General features: G+C 33.9%; 1 protein-coding gene across 2 annotated transcripts; it reads left to right on the top strand.

Moving 5' to 3' along the window:
* Positions 1-858: 858 nt before the first annotated feature.
* Positions 859-19,265, top strand: LOC125678702 (uncharacterized). Of its 2 annotated transcripts, none has more exons than XM_048917348.2 (13): positions 859-1,005; positions 3,751-3,974; positions 4,814-4,986; positions 5,490-5,591; positions 5,692-5,816; positions 6,008-6,019; positions 6,314-6,331; positions 6,520-6,645; positions 6,900-7,006; positions 7,354-7,409; positions 8,943-9,081; positions 14,781-14,931; positions 15,421-19,265. In XM_048917348.2, exons 2-13 carry the CDS (start codon positions 3,798-3,800, stop codon positions 16,008-16,010), a joined length of 1,776 nt encoding a protein of 591 aa, XP_048773305.2. In that variant the 5' UTR covers positions 859-1,005; positions 3,751-3,797; the 3' UTR covers positions 16,011-19,265. The 2 variants fall into 2 exon arrangements, with proteins under 2 accessions (XP_048773305.2, XP_048773314.2); XM_048917357.2 differs by having other exon boundaries at positions 872-950.
* Positions 19,266-22,931: the final 3,666 nt, after the last annotated feature.

Raw genomic sequence — 22,931 nt, 5'->3', positions numbered from 1 at the left:
AAATTAGACTTTAATTTTATGCCTTGCATATTGTAAATTGAATATAGTTCATAAAATTTGATTTTATGCACTCGAAATCGGAGGTTTAGTTTTTGGTTTGTCTGTTTATCTGTTTATCCGCAAAAACTTAAACTTTGGCAATAAGTTTTTAATGGTTAATGGTTAACTTGGTGGTAGGGCTGTTATATTTTCCATGTGCACGACGCGAACTCAAATTTCTCTGTTTTGACACCTACTGAGAAACCACATGTGATATGGATCTTAAATAATGAAAGTAAAGACATTTTATGTTTGCTTGGAAAATTTATTTTTGAAAACAGTAAAAGAACCAATGTATAAATATATGTATTTTCATGTGCATGCAGGTTTTTTTTGGAAGTTTTATCTTTTGTTGTTAGATGCAGTGGTATGAATACAATATGTACATTTATTAACATCTCAGTACCTTTACAAAAAAGTATGAAATTTCATCATCAACAATAGAGACAATGATGCCTGATTATGGTTATGTTGTGAGCAATATTGTTGAGTTTCTATAGAAATAATGTTTAAATTATACTTCTTTTGTCAACTATGCCTTCTGGGGCCCTTGATTGGTCAATAAAATATCTTGTACCTAATACGAATCGAACCTGCAAAACACGAAACATGATACGTCCGAGTTAATTGCACTTTCAAAAAGAAAAACAAATAGTTCTGTTTTGAACCAAGGAATATAATATCAAGAGAGAAGTATTGTGGATTTTAAAAATTTGTATGTGATATTTTGATTATAGATGAATTCCTCATAAAAATACCCTTTCATTCCGCACCTTTTGATTTTCTCTATTGAAAATAATGCGTTTTTGACGTAACGGCGCCTTGGCGGAATAATATAGTTTATACAATCACCTTGGAACCAAAATGGCGACGAAGTGCTGCTTATTAACATGTACTAGAAAAATGATAATGTAAATGCACATACATTTGTTGTGTTAGGGGCATTATGTGTTTCTAACTAAAAATGTAAGTTATATTATTTTATGAGCGGTATATAATTGATCTAGTCTTGTCGTTTTACCTCATATGATAGTAATTATCACTTCATTATCACTCTGAATTAAAACTCAGCTCCCATTAAAGTTTAATGGCGCAACGTTTTACTTTAAAACGTGACTACTTCTCGTTGGAATATTAAGTTGTGACAAAGCAGGCTGATCATAGAGAGGCACACACTTTTACGGGTTTTGATGCAATGGATGAAATTTTAAGATCTTGCTATTTATTTTAGTGTATTGTACTGTTGTATGCAAGGTGAATGCGACTTAATGATGTTGGTTATATGTTGCATATATATACTAACAATATATCCAGTTCTTGTGGTTCTCTTTGCTAAAGGGCAGCTAACACCGTTTTTTTCAATAATTAAAATATTTCCAGTTTGTCAAGAAGCCATGAAACATTGTCTACCTATTATCTTTTTTCGCACAAGCTAATTATATTGTAGCAGGTCTGGCGTTCGTATAGTCTGTACTTCGCATTGTGTTTGTTTGATTTTATTTTGATAGTGGCGACTTCGAAACGACCCAACTACACTATGATTTTAAACTTGAAAATAAATTCAATAGAAATGAAAATAAGATAAATAACACTTTACAAATTTATTACCAGTATGAATGTGACAAATACACACTCCTAAAACCTAGAATTTCGCCTAGAAACTATCAAGAAATCTCCCAACCCAAAGGTAATATAATAATTTAGTAAGTAAAAAAGGCAAAGTAGACGAACAAAACGTAATACCAAAATAGGAATAATGGAAGGAGAAGAGTAGCTAGCAAGGCCAGCTGTCTCGCTTCGACGAATAGTAAGCTGCATGGCTTTATATAGCAAATTAGACAATAGAAACTGTCATTAAAGTTATTGGCTAAAAGATAAAGTGGGCGTGGTCAAATACAACGGGTGAATAATTTACATCGGGATCGAAATTCAGAAATAAAAGTAAAAGTAAAACCCAAACTACCACAATATCATGATGGAAAGATTTTCGTAATGTACACCAGTAGTAATATAAAATTTTAAAAATATTAATTTATTTGTAGGATATCTTATTTCCAATGTTGTATGATTCTTACGTGAACTGTTATTAAATTTCTATGATAGATATCATATTACACTATATGCACTGGTATCTATAGACTATATATTGTATGCTCAATTAGTGGCCTTTTGATAATTTGAAATAACATGTCTTACGGCATGACCGTTTCTTGGGGGGTGAAGCAAAAAGTGTTGGTATTTGTATTTATATCCATAATGGGATGGAAAAAAAATTCCCAAATTATCTGGACATGTACAGCTGTCAAAGCTTGTTACATGATTTTAGACATTTTATCCACCTATTCATTGAACGCAGGAAATATAACATAATTGATGTGTAAAGTACATTATGACGTCATATTTAGTGTTGATGTCTACATAGAATATAAATCTGGTACAGTCGAGAAGTGATGATGATTGGGAAAATATTTAGTTTACATGCTTGTACAGATTTTATGTAACGTCTCGGAACGACATGAAATGGTCGTCCACTTCTGCCTCATACTTAGATATTTTATTGAAAGTAGATATTAACGACAAACTAACGTTACAACTCAACTTTATGACAAACAGGAATGATTTCAACTTCTCCACCGTCAACTTACCATATTTATGTAGCAATATTCCATTATCACCTGCATATGGTACATGTTTACATCACTCAACTGATTCGATTCGCATGAGCTTGTTCTGCATATGGTCAGTTTTTAAATTGAAGCAGGCTACTGAAAAACAAGTTGATGGTGTAGAGGTTCCAATAGTCTCATTTAAAATCAGCATTTTGCAAATTCTATGGTCGTTATAACGATCTAGTTTGCCAATACAACCTGTCATTGGGTCAAATGCTGTCTGGCGTGTTTCATGCCTATTGTTAGGCCGTTCTTGGCACACTGATTTTGACTACGGATAACTCCGTTTACCTGATCAAGATACAGGGCTCACGGCAGGTGTGACCAGTTGACAGGGGATGCTTACTCCTCCTAGGCACCTTATCCCACCTCTGGTATATCCAGGGGTCCATGTTTGCCCAACTCTCTATTTTGTATTGCTTATAGGAGTTATGAAATTGATCACTGTTTGTTATCTGCACCTTTCATTGGGTAGACGAGATTCAAAATGGTGAAATATGTGTCCTCGCGCTTGCATTCGAATCAACGCCATTTTAACCGAAATTCCATAGGTATATATGGTTAATTTTTCATTAGCTTTCCAAATTTTCCTTGTAAATATGTATATACGTGTTACTTATAGGGGGAGCTCTGCTCATGGCCATGAGAGGGCTTCACCCTTTATAAAGATTCTCATATGTTGACGTAGATTTATCCTGTGAAAGATGTGTAATGACACCCCGAAACTTCTGTAAAAGTAATTTTTGCCTCATATTATCCTCAACTGGAAGAAAATTGGGTTTCCATGAACAGTACCTATAGAAGATATTCCTTTACGATATACAGCATTATCCGTGCACTTTCAGCTAAGGATTCACTAAGAGGAAGTATTAGGAATTTGAATTTTATTATGTGTTGCTTGCAATGGTTTTTGAGGAATTACAAAAGAAAGTTATGAACATAACTTTTCTTACACCATAGTAAACAATTATAAGATTATCATAATTTTGTGTGTAAATGACAATTTTCAAAGATTGGAACTTATATCATATTTCATTTGCAGGTGAAGGCATTGCAGAGGAAAGTCGTTGCAGAGGAAATCTGTCAGACATGTCTCGAGAATTATTTCGACCACAGTATCGACAAATCAGCAGAAAGAACGGATGGACTTGCCCACCCCACCCTCTACAGTTTGTGGCCTGGCTGTTTGTTCTGTATTTTTCTTTCGTAAACTTCACAACCCTGGTTCCACATTTACATCCAGATGCTCAGGCAGCTGTTTATGCTGTATCCTTTATAAACATTGACTTCACAAATTAAACCAAGTTGTTTTATGTATCAGGATTGGTAGGTGCATTCGAATTTAAAAGATCAATATTTGTTAACAAAATGTAAAAGTTTCTAGTATTGCTTTCTAGTGGATTGGCACATAAAAATTTCAAAACCAACATTACTGGAATTATCATATGTATTGGAAGTTCAGTTTTTGTGGACTTTGTTAGTAACATGTAATGGGGAAATGTACAGAAACCGCATCCATAAAATGGCATCCAAAAGAAACTAAAATTTTGGAAATCCTTGAGGTTTCCACCCCCCCACCCCCCCACACACACACATATAATTTAATTTTTAAGTGATTCCACAACACTACCTAGTGATGAATGTCAAGAACTACATAGCAGAAAGTGAGATAATACTCAAATGTAAAACATATTGGAATAAGAGGTCCTGTATTGTGTGCAATAATTAATATTCAACACAAGATAGATATATATATATATATATCTATATATCTATATCCAAAATTGAAATAGAGTCTCAGTAATCGGATACTAATATTTAAAAAATATGAAAAGAAAACACAGAAATCCTCCGTAAAGCTTTAGCGCTTTCATTACATCTTCAGAAGCTTTACAAAAATGTATACATAGCAGTATCATAGTAACAGTGATTATGACGTCAAAGTAAGCGGAACGTTAAATGTCTATATTGTGACGTCATGTAGCTATATATATATCTTGTATTGAATATTAATTCATATATAGTATTCAAATCATGGAAGAAATTTCTGATTGTACATGCACTTGGTCTGTGTGGTATGATATTGACCCTTGACAGGCCGATAGATCACGGGCCTTACTTTGTTATCCCACATTATTACACATATTGTGGCTAGCACCATAGACCCAGCAGATTCAGCAGTGCTTAAAGGCAGTCAGAAAAGGAAGCCATTCGACAGAAAAAGACATTCTCATGTTATTGATGAAAATATGCACTGCTACATCTGTGAAACAGATGTGTAAGTATTAAAGTATTTATCAAGGGAAATTGTGTCATACAATTGTACATTAGAAATGGACTTCTTTTAGCATATTTGATTTTGAATATATTGATCACATGATCATTGCATTTCATGTTTTGATGAAGTTACATAAATGATATCCTGACTTGTAGCTATGATTTGTATCTCTGGAAATGATGTTGAATTGTGTGACTATTTTATGTCATGTTTTAAGGGAGGATGGCTATTTATAACTATTTTCATAATAAAAAAAAAATTAAATGTACATGCTCAACTAACGTTTGCTATGGCTATCAATCGAATCAAAATTTGATCCATTGATCTGCTCATCTACGATGGCGATACACCTATGTAATGAATGTCAGTGGCTATTAAAATTATTCATGTTTTAAGAATATTTGTTTCATAATGCTCTGAATATTGTCCTCCAATTCAAGGGAAGAATATTTTGCAACTTATTGCTTGAATCATGTGGAGATGAATTTTGGATATATTTTCAGGGCCTCAAAATCTAAGCACTGCAGTGCCTGTAATAAGTGTGTAGCAGAGTTTGATCATCACTGTAAATGGCTAAACAACTGTGTAGGAGGCAAAAACTACAGGTATAATTCACTTATTGCCAGAGTTTATTTGCTGATCAACAGAAAAACACTTATATAGTTAGAATGCAGTATTTGAAGCTGGACAATATTTGTATTTCAGATGGTTTCTGGCTGTGTTGGTGACAGGGATATTGGGTGTACTATTTGTTCTTCTATTGTCTCTGGTGGAGTTTGTGTCGTACTACAGTGATAAGACAGAGGGCAAAGTTATACTGCCTTATATTGGTAGGTACAGCATTCTTGTACTATATTCATTGGTCTTACAATTTAAAGGAAATGTAACCTGTAAGTTTTATGATGTTTGAGCAACAGAAGAAATATTTGAGAGAGCTTTAATTCATAAAATGATATGTATGACATTATTAGTGATAATGAGTAATGAATGAATATCTAATATTATTATAATTTATTTGCAGATTTCATAGCAAGTAAGTGCTTATTTTTGTTGTGCTGGTCAATTTTTGTACATGTATAAGTGAATACAAGTTAATGAACAAATGGTGATTGTGCCTGATATGGTTTTAGTCCCATTATGATTCATACCTGTAGTGAGAAATGGTGTTTTATTAGTACTAAGTGCAATTTAATCACAGAAAATGTTTTTGATTGTAAAAGTATGTAAATTTGTGTTTCAATAAGTAGGGGTTTTCTGTAATTTGGAGGGGGTGCTGTAGAAATTTATTTCACGAAATTGATTTCTTGTTTTTCATTTTTTTTTCCAGACAGAAACAGTACCATTGGTATGTCACCATTTCCAAGATCTTCCTTGCATTTCTAGTTTCATTCATGATATCAATAATTAATGAATGACAAGATGTACAAGAAATGTGTATATTCAATATTTGCCCTATTAAATGTGGAGAATAATACTCTCCCAAATGTTCATGTGGTGGAACTTTAACTGATATGTAACAAACTGCTTTTGCAGAGTTCAAGATCTGCTATGTTGGTGTGCCTGATGGTGGATTCCTGGCCTTAGTGGGTGTCACAGCCATTTTCTTGCTTCTGGCATTAGGACTACTTATTCACCTTTTTGCCTTCCATTGTTACTTAAGTACGTGTATAGTTCTCCAGCATTATTCTGCTGTAACAGTTAATCATGATTCACAAAAAGCGAAAAGAAATGATATGATCGTAAACAGGTTACATTGTACATTTATAAAAATGAGACAAAGTAATCAATAACTTAGCTATGAAGCAACATCTTTTTTAAAATGCTTGCAGTGTGACGGTTTATCTGCCATATACTGTTACGTATTTTAAACACGATGAGGGTTAAAGATAAATGTTTTTGTTTTGTCTTTGTAGTGTATAATAAGATGACAACATATGAATACATAGTTCATCAACGTGAAAGACAAGAAAATGATTACAACACAGATGTACCTCCAAGCAGTCAGAGAGAGAAGAAAAAGGTGCAAAGTAGTCCTATATTAAAGGAGGGTAGGGGTGTAGATTGAGATCAAAATGTAAAATTGGGGGAATGTGAAGAGATATATGCTAGAGGAAAGAAAGAAATTTACTCTTCTAATCCAGATTTATATGGTATCCCCCCAAAAAATCTCTGGATTAGACAATATCTGAATTACCAATTTGTTTTTTCAAGGTTTGCTATCAAAATATTGGATTGCATAACATGAATTATTAGACAAGATTTTCTGTACATTATGAGATTGTATTACGATAATATTTCTCCAAAGTGTGAACTTGAGACTAAATGTCATCTGTCAAGTTAACTTTTTTTTTCATTCACAACTTTCAGTCAAAAATGAAAAACCGAGTGGAACCAAGCAAAGTCAGAGGAGGTGGAGACAAAATGTAAGTGTTCTTCTAAAGATTTGGATTGAAGGAAGAGTCTTAACACTCATCCTAGACATTTACACCATGTCTCATGATTTGGCATTTGTCTGAAGGAATTTTACACACCACAGTCAAGTAGTCAAGGATTCTGACTTGGTAACTAAGCACAGCTACGAAGAATCAAGCCCCTTGACCATCAAATTTAGACAAACTCTCTTTTGATCTGTTGTATTTCCAATGTATACATATCGATATATAAGACAAAGATTGTTATAATTTAGTAACAACTTTATCTAGACTAATTTTAATGAGATCTTTTAAGCATCTAACACAAAATCCCAAGAGTCCTTTCATATATAAACAAAATACTGAAAAATGTGCACTTAAATTTCGATTAGATATAGGCAGAGTTTCAGAGAGTAATCCGATCACTACAACCTAAGTCTCACTTTATAAAGGAATATAAAGTTTGAGTTCTGAGAATTCTGAAACGTAAAAAACACTTCACCAGGGACCGGTCAGTAAAAGAATATCTGTGACCTTGTTCTTTACTCAGTTCAATTATTATTGCAGCTTTGTCAACAGCATCATCATTAATTTTAAACATGTAGGATATCAGTTTAAGTGTTTCAAAGGACAGATATTTTATTTCTGTGCATAAAAACTTGTTAATACAATATCTCTTGGACCGATAATTTATTTCATGGAATCAGCACCATAGTATTATTGGTCCGTAAATATATCAGAATATCTAAATAGGAATTTATCAAAAATTGGACAGTAAAGAACTGGGTACAAGGTGCCTAATTTTGCCTTCAGTGACCATTTTAAAAGTTGGGTTAAAAGTGCATGGGTTTTTTGGGGGGGGGTTTTTGGAGGGGGGGGGGGCATTATTGGATTACGTACCTTCCTGTTTCAAGGAGTAATGAGTGGACACTTATTATTTTGTCAGTTTGTCAGTGATTTCTCACCTTTTTGCACTGAAAATTTTCGGTAATTATCATGTAATTTGTTAGATGCAGAAATCGACTTTTCCTGACTTAAATTATAGATTGTTGTTTGATTATCCATAAATTATATTTATAAAGGTGATATCTAATTTAAATATAAGATTGATCCTAGAAAGTCAGGTTTTTGTTTAAGAGTGATTCCATAAAGGCTGCTACTTAGGTGCTGATTTTGTACCACTTCATCTGACGTAATATTTATATATTTTCATAGTACAAGTAGCAGAGTAGAAAAACTTTTTTCTTTGACCTTAGCAAAAACAAAATTTGCCAGAACATTTAGAGTACAGGTGAGCTTAAAGCATGGAGGAGATATACGTGTAACTTTTGTAGATGGTGGAACATGACGTATGAGTCAATATTTATGTCCCTTCTGTTGTCTACAACTTTAACCTTGGTTAGACTTCACTGTTGATGAATTGAAAGAACAAAGTCATTCATCCAGATCAAAATTGCTTAGAATGACATCTTGTTTCTATATGTTTGTTTGTACTTGGTTTACGTTTAGCTTAGGTTGATATTTTGATTCCTTCTGTTTGTGCAGGTCATCATCCTCTGATGTAAATGACAATGGTGGGCTGAATTATCAGAGAATGTTAGAGGAGGCAGAGCGTCAGCGGACAGATGGAGAGACTCCACCACCCCTGACCTCCCCCATACACCACACAGACAACAACAACACTGTAAGTCTATAGTCAGTACTACGTATATGTAACTTGATTCCTGCATGCTGGGATATTTTTGCATAGTCACATTGAAAAACAATACTGCCTCATGTTGAATTTGCCCAAATCCGTTTATTACAACTTTACGGTAATGTGTATATGTAAAAGAATTAGGTACAGTTTCTACAGTCATCTGGCCCAGAAAATGGATGATTTCAGTAGGAGTCCTAAAATCTGGCATTCAAATAAGGAATATATAAGCAAACCTAAAATATGTTTAATTATACATTCGTTTGCGGGGGTATACTGGAATCACTTTGTCCGTCTGTCCGTCCGTTTGTCCGTAGACGCAATTTGTCCGAAGTTTATTTCTAATACCGCTGGACATATTTCATTCAAACTTTATGCACATCTTCTATATATTATGTAGTTGTGCATCTCCTATTTTCATTGAAATATTTTAACAGTTATAGAAGTTACGCACATTTTCTTTTCATTTTGGGGGTTGTGCACTTTGTCCAGAGTTTATTTCTAATACCGTTGAACAGATTTGATTCAAACTTTATTCTCATCTTATATATATAATGTAGTTGTGCATCTTCTATTTTCATTGAAATATTTTAACAGTTATGGAAGTTACGGACATTTTCGGGTTTGGCATCCACATACTGTATCTGCAATCTTGTGACTTCTCGGTAAAACATAAAGTGGCTCATGTGTGTTGAATACTTATTTGTCAGATAGTATTTATAATCTCAACTATCCCTGGCAATGGGATTCATAGTAAACTGCCTTTATTGCAGCTACTTAGAGTTGTTATACCAGTGGAAAAGATTACAATAATACCAATACTTGAGCTAATGTCATTTATTTACTGACAAAATCAATGACAAAATAAAGTTGGCATAACATAATGATCTTTAACAAAGTGAATATAAACTAAAGACTAGAAGAGTTGACCAGGGATTTGCAATCATACAGCCTAAAATGTGCCAAATAGTATTCATTGTTTATATTAAGCATATTTTTAATTTTTCATGTACTGCTGTACTGTAGAATATACACTTCTGCATTCACATTGATTGCCCTGTAGATAATGTGAAAATATCCAATGTGCTTGCATTAAATATTTCCCATCATCTTATATGCCCCGCGGGGGGTATTAGTTCCATTAGGACAGTTCTAGTTTGACTCAAAATTACTTTGTGTTGTATGACAAAAGCATGAAGTTGGCATACAATCGCCAAAAATGCCAAAATCAATGAAAAAATTCATAAATTCAGGGGCTTTTCCTTTTAGAAAACATACAGCCCGTGCATCAAACAAATTCATATTTAAATACATTTTTTATCTTCTATCAATACACAATATATATTAATTTCAATTTGCTCAACAGATGGGCACACCTTTTCCTAATAATTTGTATGAAATTTAACAGTTGTCAAGTTCTTTTTTTTTTTTTTTTTTAAAAAGGCATGAAAATGTCTTATTCATGACAAAATAATGCTATCAAATAAGCAATAACTTTGAATTAATGGTGCCATTGGCCTAGCGGTTAGGCTGTCAGACTGTCGACCGAAAGGTAGTGGGTTCGAGTCCTGGCCACGGTAGGGCCGACGTTGTGTAATAATAATAATAATAATAATAAGACCTTTATTTAACCAGGATTACATATTTAGCGATAACGCTAGTTTTCAATATGGTCCTGCATATAACATACATACAGACAGATATTAGTAAAATAAACACAGATTAAAAGAAGTAGAATACATATAAACTTAAGAAATAATTATGAATGTAAGATAAATAGAATACAAAATGAAGCTTAAAAAGTATGGTGATAATCTCTAAGATAATTTCTCTTAAAACACGCAACACTCGTTGAGTTTCTTATGTTTTGACTCAAGGCATTCCACACTGTGCTCCCTGAAATGCTGAAAGATCTTCTATAATATTCTGTTTTTGCCCTGGGTATATACAAAATATTTGAATAAGAATTTCTAGTTTGCCTCTGACTGACTTCTGATACATATTTAAAAACATTTAAATAATCTGGCATTGAACCATGTAAAACTTTATACACTAAAATGACTTTTCTATAGACAAAGTAATCTGATAGAGGCAACCAGTTAAGTTCTGTAAACATGACATTAGATGGTGTTTCAAAATTTCTGATGTTAAGAATTACCCTTGCAGCTCGTTTTTGCAATATAAAAAGCTTATTCACATTTTCAGCATTTCTTGGATTGCTCCATATAGTACAACAATATGTAAAATGTGGAAAAATCATAGTATTAAAAATCTTCAGCAGCGCATCGTTTGACATAAAATATCTTATTCTTCTTAAAATGCCAATTCTCTTGGAAATCTTGTTCATAAGTGATTCTATATGACTTTTCCAGGACAAAGTTTCATCAATAATAATACCAAGTAATTTTGACTCCTGAACACATTCTATGACATGGTTATTTATCACTAAATTTAATTTTCGATACTTTGATAATTTGTGTGCCGATCCAATAAGCATACATTGAGTTTTAGACAGGTTTAAGCTTAATTTATTTTCCTTAATCCACATTATACTGCGCTGAAGATCTTCATACATCTTTGACTCAATATTTTCCACTGACTTATCTGTTACATCTTGTGAAGTATCATCTGCATACATATTTACATGAGAATGTTTCAGTGCTTGTGGATAGTCATTAATATACAGGATAAAAAACAATGGGCCTAAAATAGAGCCTTGCGGAACTCCAATGGTTACATTTCTTTCCTCCGATAAATTGCCTTTCCAAATAACTCTCTGTGTACGATTTGTTAGATATGATTTAAACCATTCAAAAGTATCATTGCATATGCCAAATGACTTGAGTTTGTGTAATAAAACCTTGTGATTTATAGTGTCAAATGCTTTCCGTAAGTCTATAAAAATTACACCAGTAAGTTTACCTTCATCAATATTTTTAAGCCATCTATCTACTAGAGAAATAAGAGTACTTTCACATGAGTGTTTTGGCCTAAAACCAGACTGACAATCTGTAATTAGAGAATTTACTGACAAATACTCATAAAATGAATTAAAAACATGCCTTTCTAAAATTTTGCTCACACAAGGTAAAATGGATACAGGCCGATAATTATTAACTAGACATTCATCCCCTGATTTAAAAAGTGGTACAACTCGTGCCTTTTTCCAGTCATCTGCACAAGTACATGAAGATATAGAATAGTTGAAAATATATGCAAGAATATCACATACACTGTTTGATGAAAGTTTTAGAAGTTTGACAGAGATACCATCCAAACCTGTTGCCTTTGATGCAGACATACATTTTATCTCATTTTCAATAAATTCTGCAGTTATACCTGGTATTGTATAAGAATTTTTAGGCATTTGTTCTTCAACTGTAGGTAAAGTGTCATCAAAATGTTTTCCTAGCTCATGACCAATGTTACAAAAGTAATTATTAAAACATTCGGCAATATCCTTTGTATCTTTAAAAATTACGTTATTGTCCTTAAGAAATGTACAGTTTGTATTCGTTTTCTTAGATGGTAAGAATTGCCTAAGTTTGTCCCACATGTCCTTGGGCTTGTTTTCTGCCTGGGAAATTGCTTCCTCAACAAATGCATGTTTTGCCTCCCTGATCTTTTTCGTCACCCTGTTTCTTGATGCTCTGTATAGGTTCCACACGTGATCATCATTACTCTGTGTCGCCTTTTTAAAGAGGTGTTCACGACAGTGCATTTCTGTAAGTATGTCATCGTTTATCCATTCTTCTGAACGTGAGTTAATTCTTCTTTCTTTTAGAGGAATGTGTTTATCCACCACTTCAAAAAATTTAGAATAAAAGAATTGCCACATAGTATCAATATCCACCATTTCATATATGGGACTCCAGTCAATAGTGTTTAGTTCTTCTTGAAAACTGCTCTCATTTAAGTTTTTAAAATTTCTATATTTAATATGAACGTGACTGTTTGCACCGGCTCTAATTTTACCATTTACAGCGTAAATCAAGTTGTGGTCACTTAATCCTATTGGGAATACTCCTGATGAAGAAAACTTATCCGGACTATTTACATAAATATGGTCAATTAAAGTACTGGAGTCTTTAGTCTCACGTGTAGGGTTTTTTATCAGTTGCTGAAATCCAATGTTTTTCATGATAGTCTTTAAACGCTTTGTCTTGTACTCATCCACATTGAAATCGCCCATAATTAGAATATCTTTGTGTTCTGCTATTAGTTGTTCAATCCGCCCCTCAAACTTCTCTAACCAATCTACTGTGGAATCTGGAGGTCGATAAGATAAAGCACAGGATGTCTTAGTCGACTGCCCAATAGAAATCACAAATTCAAGCATTTCCAAATCATCCATGATTTTTATGTTTGTAATGGTAAATTTTTCTTTAATGTAGACTAATATTCCACCCCCATTCCGGTTTCTATCCCTCCTCAGAATTCTGTAACCATTCATTGATATTTCAGAATTTTCTATTTTGTTGTCCAATTTACTTTCAGTCAAGGCCAGAACATCAAATGCACCTTTACGTAGCATTATTTTGATTTGATCCAATTTACTTAAAATTCCTCTCACATTCAAGTGTGCATATAAAATTCCCTTAGGTACAGTTTCCAAAAATTTCTCAAGAGATAGGTCAACATTAAAGCCAGTTGAAATTTCACTTATACAAGAGTCACACAGCCATTCTACCTGATTAGGAATTTCCATGGTTTGGGTTGTAGTTTTCACTACCTGATTACATCCAATACAGTGAGCATTTATGGTCTGTTGAGCTCCTTCTGGTCCTGGGTTTAAATGGACATCGTTTGATAAAAGTAGACATAAAAATCCTATATAGTGAGTAGTCCTCACAGAACTTCTTGATTTCGTTGAATGCTCCATAGATAAACTTCTTGTTAAAATTTCACGTCCAAAACAACATAACTTTGAATTCAAAATAGGCCATCTAAATCCTGGTGTATAAGTAAAATCCTCCTCTAACTCTTGGAAGAATAAAACGGTAGAAATTTGTTTAAAAGCCAGATAAACTAGGAGAGGTGTTAACACACATCTGACCACGGTGGCCATCTTGAAAAAAAAGATCTTGTGTCCTTGGGAAAAGCACTTTACATGAATTTCCTCACTCCACCCAAGTGTAAAAGGGGTACCTGGTTATAGACAGTGAAAGATATTGTTAGAATGTTAGTGCTCTAGCGCCTGTAACGGCAGCTTGCACTGTATGCTTCCCAGGAAGCTGAGAAAGTTCTAGATTGATATAAGGTCTGCCGGGGTAATAATGTATTGTAAAGCGCTTTGAGCAGCTGGGAAAAGCGCTATATAAAACCAATCATTATAATCATTTTTATTTAAGTTGAGATAGTTTACTTGACATATATTCAACTTAAAACAGATCAAGCTTGATTCAAGACACGTCTAAAACAAAAGAAATTTTTTGGGCCTTTTTATGTACACAATCGTACCTTGTTCTTTGCCTAGTTTAGAACTCATCCATTCAGAAGTAAGGCGAAATGGACACAAATAAAATGAAGTAATTTACCATTGTTCAGTATTTTGACAGTCACAGAATTAACCTTTTTTTTTAAAAATATCTATACAAATCAACATAACATTTCTTACATGGCAGTGCAGAGACCTGCATGTATATGTATTTCATGTAACATGATGAATATATGATTAAATATTTCAGTTTGACAAGTACATTCGAGTTGATGACAGCGATGGAAGCAATACAGTGAAAAAATTACGGAGGAAGAAAAGGAGGAGTATCCGGGGGTCTCAGTTTGGACAGAGCACTGGGGGAGACTTCCAGGAATCCGACAGCAAAATATCTACCATTGGTAAAGTTATAGATTAATGTACATTTTGCATTTTTGGTTGCATTTTAAATACTTGGACATATTTGATAATATTCTCATTTCATAGACACCCCTTAACTGTCTGTCATTCTATCTAGCTATGCTGCTTTTTTGTCTACCACTTTCACGACTTTTGAACTGTACAAGATTGAGACTTTATAGTTGGTAGAGTTATATGATTGATAAGGTGAGGGTCAAATTTAGTGTGGCCATGCTCTTTGAATGATACAATTGACATTTTGAAGGTTTTAGGCTAGATATATGAACAATTTGTTGGGATTGCCATTCAGTATGTGTAAAAGGGGACTGAGAATGGCATTTCAAAGTCAAATTTTGTTTGTTGACTAAATTAGGAAATTTCTTGAGATGACAGAACTATGAGAACTCTTTTACATCATATATAACTGTACAGTGTGGCTGAGGTACTATGTTTTAATGCATGACATGTGAAGTGAAATCCTTCTATTTCAGACAATCCCTCTTTGTACCATTCAAAATCTTTAAAGACGCACATGGATGCTTCAGTGAGAAAGCACATGCAGAAATTTATGCCCAGTGTTCATGAAAATAAAAGTTATCATTCTGACACGGAGGATTCTCACAGTGAGGCTTCACCAAAGAATGTGATAAGGGGAGATAATTCTCATGAAGTAAGTCCAGACTCTGGTATCAATTCACAGGATTCTATCCGCAAAAGTAAACGAGTGAGGCGTAAAAGATATCGCAAGCCCAAACAAATGGATGTGGAAGAAGAAGAAAATGAAGACTTGAATTCCACCACAATTTTCTCAGTAAATGGCACCGCCAAATTTAATGCAGATGGTAGTTTGAATTACAAAGATGGTTTTCGAGAGTTACCTTTAACACCTGTTCAACTAAGAAAACACAAGAATACCAGTGATCCTAAACCTGTAGAAGTGCCAAAATTAGACTTGGAGGCCCTGAGGGGAAGTCATGAGAGTATTTCGTATCAGCCTGTTAGTTCTCTGAGATCATCTGATACATATCGAGCGGTGCTAGGAGGAATTCCAGAGAGATCGTCCTATGATACGGAGGTCTAGTCAGTTTTGAAATATTGTCTGTTTCTTGTGGAGTATAGCTGAATCTATCCTCTTGTTGTCTATTTGTGTGTTTCACTATCAAATTAGATGTGGCAAATTGAAATATGAGCTCTTTCTGTGTACTTTCTATTTTACCTATGGATAATTAAGATACTTGTATGATTATTTTTTAGTATATTTGTGCATACAAACACATATGCAATCGTACCAATTTGATACCTTCCATAGTCTTTTCCAGGTTGTTTTTTTTTTAACTACAAACCTAATCACACAGTAATGGATGAAATTTTTTAAAGTGCGACAGAATTTAATGATACAGTGCATTGTAGCAAGTTTGTCGGGAAATGGAAAAGGTCATAGTTATACATCGGAACAGATAGTTTATTTCTGAACTTTGGAAATGTACATGTACCTCGGAATGACAATTCTTGGTTGTTTTTTGTTGGTTTTTAATTTTGAGGGGGTTGAGTGGTTATAACCTGTTATACACTATAGGCGTGTTTGCTGTAATAGTAATTTGCCATACTTATTATGCGATTGAATTGATTTCAATTCAAAATGGTTTAGTATTACCTCGACTGTGATATGATTTTGTTTACATTGTCTTCAGTATGTGTTTAAGGCCTAAACAGCTGTATACCATTGTAACATTCTTCAATATTGAATGAATAATTGGTATTTTTATGAATACTGTAATAATAGAAAGATGTTTCCTCCATATTAGAAAACTAAACACAAAACAAAGAATATAATGTATAAAACAAGAACAGAGTATAATGAAAGAATTTATTGAATGTAATTGGTTTTACAGTTACAAACTTGCAAAGCTACTTTATTTTCTTGGTTTTTTTTTACACTGTAAAATATATTTCTATTTATGCGCTTGCATAATTATTTCCGTCCAAGTTATTATTTTCAATATTACATGTATATTTTGTTGTTTTTGGTATTTTTTGTTATTTATTTTATTTCAAAGCCATTCCATGCAAATCATTTGCTGATCAATAGTGCTTCATTAAAGGTGCATATCATTAAAATTCTCAATGATTCATTGGACTTGAAAACCATTCCATGTATATATCAGTTGTATGAACACACAATTAAACTTTATTTGCATTCCAGCAACATCCATCAACGTAAATTTCTTTCTGAAATCCATGATTCTCAATCTAATGGGTATTCACAGTATAATGGGGGAGGGGGGGGGGGGGCTGTCTTTGATTGTAGCCACAGAAAGACGTGCACAGACACTATACACTTATAACTACAGCTGTCAGGTGCAGAGCTAGAAGAGTTGCCATGAACTTTCGTTGTCAATAAACTATATCAAGGTGTGTTTTTAACAGCACTTGTTCCAGTTTAGACAAGTTACCTTTTCCGCCAGCTGCCGCCCCTCCCCCACCTCCCCCTCTTTTGAAAAACAATATACTACATGCCCTGAGATAAGAATAATTCAACATACTTGTGATTTAATTTTCGAATTCTATTAAAGCATGTAATATTCAAAACAAAACCTCACTGTGTGAAATTTTTGCTTGCTGTTCTCAGAAGCATATGTATGTATGTATGTATCATTATTAGCACAACATTTATGGAATTCTTTAGATTTCACTATTTCTAGCAAGATATCAGTATCCTGTTTATAACACCTGCTTTCCTTTGATGGAAATGTCATGGTGCGACATTTTTCTTTTATATGTCATCTATCCTATATTTACTATTTTATGGAAACTAATATTCAAGAAGTAAACCACCACCTAGGTGGTAACAAATAAAAATCTCCTTTAATTAAAAGTGATAGATTTAGGCAAGTGGAATACTGTGTAAGACACCCAGTATTTCTATATAGATACAAAGCCTTGTTTATATTGTGCTTTATTAAATTTCATTTTCTATTATTTTTTTGTGTAAGTCTTTTTCCATTTTGAATTTTCTTACATGTGTGGCTTATCTGTACAAGTCAGAGTGAATGAAACCATTTACAAGTTCTTTATCATGAAGAAATAGTGTTTGCAAAGATGGGTTCATAAAATTTTCAGTGGGGGAGAGGCAAGATGGCACTTTATCCACTGAAACCTCAAATGGGACATTGCAGCCCTACAAGTTGGCACAAAATAATGTTTCATGTCAAATATTCTAACATAAAGGGAGGAGATTGCACCCTTTTATTAACCATCCCTGCTCTGAATCCATAATCACCATTGGTGTGAATGTGATATTTGTATCAAATTTAAAGTTCTAATAAAATTCACTGACCAAATGGTGGTCTGTCTGTGACCTGGGGAAAATCTCTAGATTCTATGATAATTATAGTTAATGTAGAGATAAAGATGCATGTACCATGTGCATGCCCCTTTTCATATCAACCCAAGACCCCAATATCAGCCCCAGGGTTGAAATGGGGTGTGGTATGAAAAAGGTATGTCTTATTGTGATGATTATATACTTGCTGTAGTAATAATTAACATCCAAACACTAAAACAAACAAAAATTATAGTCATTAATGGTATTGTGGCTGTATTTTATCTTGGAAATTAATCGTTTTTAAATCTTCATTATATACATCCGAATTTTGAAATATGAAAATTACATCTTCAATACATACATGACACTTAAAAAAATCAAAGATATGCATAGATTTAAATCAATATATGTGAATAGAGAGGTTTTGTAAGGGGATGAATTATGGGGCTTGAATGCTTCATAACTCTGGTTTTGCATTACAGATACTTAATGTCAGGGCACGATATGGCACATCAGTGATATATTTGCTGATGCAAAAGTCAGTATTTATTACTGATTATGTAATTAGATCTAATTTATACATTATGTACCTTCATACCATCTGTTTGTAGACCAGAGCAATTGTACACATGGGGCATTTCTGGGTGAAGAAAATTTTTCAAAACTTTGAAGTTGATGTTTCAATAGCAGGCTATTAACATGGTAATGCAAAAATTGCAAATATATTATATCTGTGCCTTCTCTTTGATGATAAATATATTATAAAAGTATTAACTGTCTTAATCTTAGAATTGCAATTATTGTAGTCTGGGTTATTGTGATTCAGATGTTTTGAGACAGATCGAGTCTTTAGTACATAAGAAATAATTTATTATTTGTACATTTTTTTGACAATTTAAAGCACTTTTTGGTGTGTTAGAATTTTTGTCACTTGTTGATTTACTCAGTACTGACAGGACTTATATAGTTCTTGTCAGTAATGTAAATAATAAACATGAATGATGAAGTGTAGTTTGTGATTGTTGAGACTCTTTCTTCCCAAGTACATGCAAACGAATGGGAGACACATACTAAGAGATGCAGAACAGGCAGTGCTGAGGTCTCCAGCAGGTTATGAGGATTGTATTTATTAAAACATGGTAACCCTTAAAGTTAAAATCCTGAAATCTCCAGATATAAACAATTATTTGTTCAAAACCTTGGACATTTTTAAATGTGATCTTGAAAGCTTTACTTAATTCTAATAAGCTTTTCAAGTGTAGCCAATTTTGAGACTAAAAATTATGCGATCTTTCATGAAAATTTTTATTCCTTACTGCTGAACACCGGCCTGGACAAACTGAGAATAATCATAAATTACAGATTTAGCAAAATTTTGAATGTCATGTTCTGAAGTGTGAATTTGCAAATTTGATCGTGTTTTTATGTGCACCAAGGTGTAGTACGTATTATGAACGATATGAATCCTTTAAGAATATTTACCCATGGACTCCTTTTGTTACTGTGCATCAATGAAAGGTGAAGATAACGAACAGTGATCAATCTCATAACTCCTATAAGCAATACAAAATAAAGAGTTTGGCAAACATGGACCCCTGGACATACCAGAGGTGGGAGCAGGTGTCCAGGAGGAGTAAGCATCCCCTGTCAACCAGTCACCCCCGCTGTGAGCCCTATGTCTTGATCAAGTAAACAGAGTAATCCGTAGTCAAAATCTGTGTATCAAGAACGATCTAACAATCGGTATAAAACACGTCGGACAGCTTTTGACTCGAATGATACGGTTGTATTGGCAAACTAAATCGTTATAACGACCATGAAATTTGTGAAATGCTGACTTTTATAAATGAGACTGTTGAAACCCCTGTAACATCAACTTGTCTGTCAGCAGCCTGTCTCGATTTAAAAACTGATCATACGTAAAACAAGCTCTTGCATATCTAATCAGTTGAGAGATATAAACACCTTAAGCAGGTGATGGAATGTTGCTACATAAATATGGGAAGTTGACGATAGAGAAGCTGAAATCCCAATTTGTCATAAAGTTGAGTTGTTAATTTGCCGTTGCATCAGATATTAATTTTCAATGAAAAATATCCAAGTACGAAGCAGATGAGGACTCCAGATGGTGTCTTTTATCTTGAGATCACAGGGATATATCAAATTGACATATGATTAAAAATAATTATTATTAATAGATCAAACATTGTCAATTTATCCATATGTCAAGATGAAATGTAATTTATATAAAAATGATCAAACTCTTTGTATGGGTCAAATTGAGTCCCTGTAGTGTGGCAAAGTTGTGTACATAGAGAAAATATTTACATTCTCTTTACTATAGTTTTGGACATTTTTAGCTCACCTGAACTAAAAGCTCAAGTGAGCTTTTCTGATCACTCGTATTCCAGCATCCGTCCGTCCGTCTGTAAACTTTTAGCATTTTTTACTTCTTCTCAAAAACCACTGGGCCAATTTCAACCAAAGTTGACACAAAGCATCCTTAGGTAAAGGGAATTCTAAATTGTTAAAATAAAGGGCCAGACCACCTTCCAAGGGGAGATAATCAAGAAAAGGTAAAAATCTTCTCAAGAACCAGAAAAGATGAAATTTATAGATAAACTTTATTAGGTAGTGCAGATTCTAAATTGTTAAAATCATGGCCCCCGGGGGTTGGATGGGGCCACAATAGGGGATCAAAGTTTTACATACAAATACATTGAATATAGGAAAAATCATTAAAAATCTTCTTCTCAAGAACCACTGAGTCAGAAAAGCTGAGATTTATATGAAAGCTTCCTGATATAGTGCAGATTCAAGTTTGTTAAAATCCTGGCCCCCGGGGGTCGGATGGGGCCACAATAGGGGATCAAAGTTTTACATACAAATATATAGGAAAAATCTTCTCAAGAACCACTGAGCCAGAAAAGCTGAGATTTATATGAAAGCTTCCTGATATAATGCAGATTCAAGTTTGTTAAAATCATGGCCCCCGGGGGTAGGATGGGGCCACAAGGGGGATCAACGTTTTACATACAAATATATAGGAAAAATCTTCTCAAGAACCACTGAGCCAGAAAAGCTGATATTTACATGAAAGCTTCCTAACATAGTGCAGAGTTAAGTTTGTTCAAATCATGGCCCCCTGGGGTAGGATGGGGCTACAAAAGGGGATCAAAGTTTTACATACAAATATATAGGGAAAATCTTTAAAAATCTTCTCAAGAACCACTGAGCCAGAAAAGCCGATATTTACATGAAAGCTTTCTGACATAATGCAGATTCAAGTTTGTTAAAATCCTGATCCCCGGGGGTCGGATGGGGCCACAATAGGGGATCAAAGTTGTACATACAAATATATAGGGACAATCTTTAAAAATCTTCTTCTCATGAACCACTGAGCCAGAAAAGCTGATATTTACATGAAAGATTCCTGATATAATGCAGATTCAAGTTTGTTAAAATCATGGCCCCCGGGGGTCCGATGGGGCCACAATAGGTGATCAAAGTTTTACATACAAATATATAGGGACAATCTTTAAAAATCTTCTTCCCAAGAATCACTGAGCCAGAAAAGCTGATATTTACATGAAAGCTTCCTAACATAGTGCAGAGTTAAGTTTGTTCAAATCATGGCCCCCTGGGGTAGGATGGGGCTACAATAGGGGATCAAAGTTTTACATACAAATATATAGGAAAAATCTTTAAAAATCTTCTTCTCAAGAACCACTGAGCCAGAAAAGCTGATATTTACAAAAAAGCTTTCTGACATAGTGCAGATTCAAGTTTGTTCAAATCATGGCCCCTGGGAGTAGGATGGGACCACAAGGGGGGATCAAAGTTTTACATACAAATATTTAGGAAAAATCTTTAAAAATCTTCTCCTCAAGAACCATTGGGCCAAAGAAGTTCACATTTACAAAGCTTTCTGACATAGTGTAGCTTCAAGTTTGCAAAAACCATGGCCTCCAGGGTTAGGTTGGGGCCATAATAGGGACTATGGTTTTACATGCAAATATATATGGAAAGTCTTCTGATATGGACCAAGGTGACTCAGGTAAGTGATGTGGCCCATGGGCCTCTTGTTTACTAATTACACAACTTTACCAAAGTTGGAAGCTGGGAGGCCCAGTACAGGAAAAATAGAGACATATAATAAAATAAATCTTGCAAAGATGATCACAGTCTTCTTTCAGTAATGTAGGCATTTAAGAAAATCCCATTCCAATAACTTGGACATTTAACCTTGAATTCCAACAGGGTTTGGAAGCATTCCTGTTTTTATCTTTTCATAAAAAAAAAAAGAAGAAATCAAGTCCTTGTGCAAGATGACAGGCTAAAATGGTCGGTTAATTATTAAATGTGTGTGTTAACAATCGAACATCTTTATAACTTTTTATCAATAATCACCCTTCCAATTATTTTCTTTTGGTATGAAGCATCTAAGTGACAAGGGGGATGTAAATGGTAAATTTCAGGATTCCTGCACCCCCAGGATGTTGGGAGTGGAGTTAAAACTACCAAAATTTCAGGACTCCTATACCCATGAGCCAAAAATTGACCAATTTTCAAAAATCTTCTTTACAACCACACATTTGTAAGAAAAACTAAATGCATGGTCATATGGGGCAGGAAAGTCTAAAATTATAAAATATTAGATTGTCTTTATCATTTTAA

This window comes from Ostrea edulis, chromosome 1 (genome assembly GCF_947568905.1).
Source record: "Ostrea edulis chromosome 1, xbOstEdul1.1, whole genome shotgun sequence".
Lineage (NCBI taxonomy): Eukaryota > Metazoa > Mollusca > Bivalvia > Ostreida > Ostreidae > Ostrea > Ostrea edulis.
Note: the sequence above shows the minus strand (reverse complement) of the source record. Positions and strands in the feature narration are given on the sequence as shown.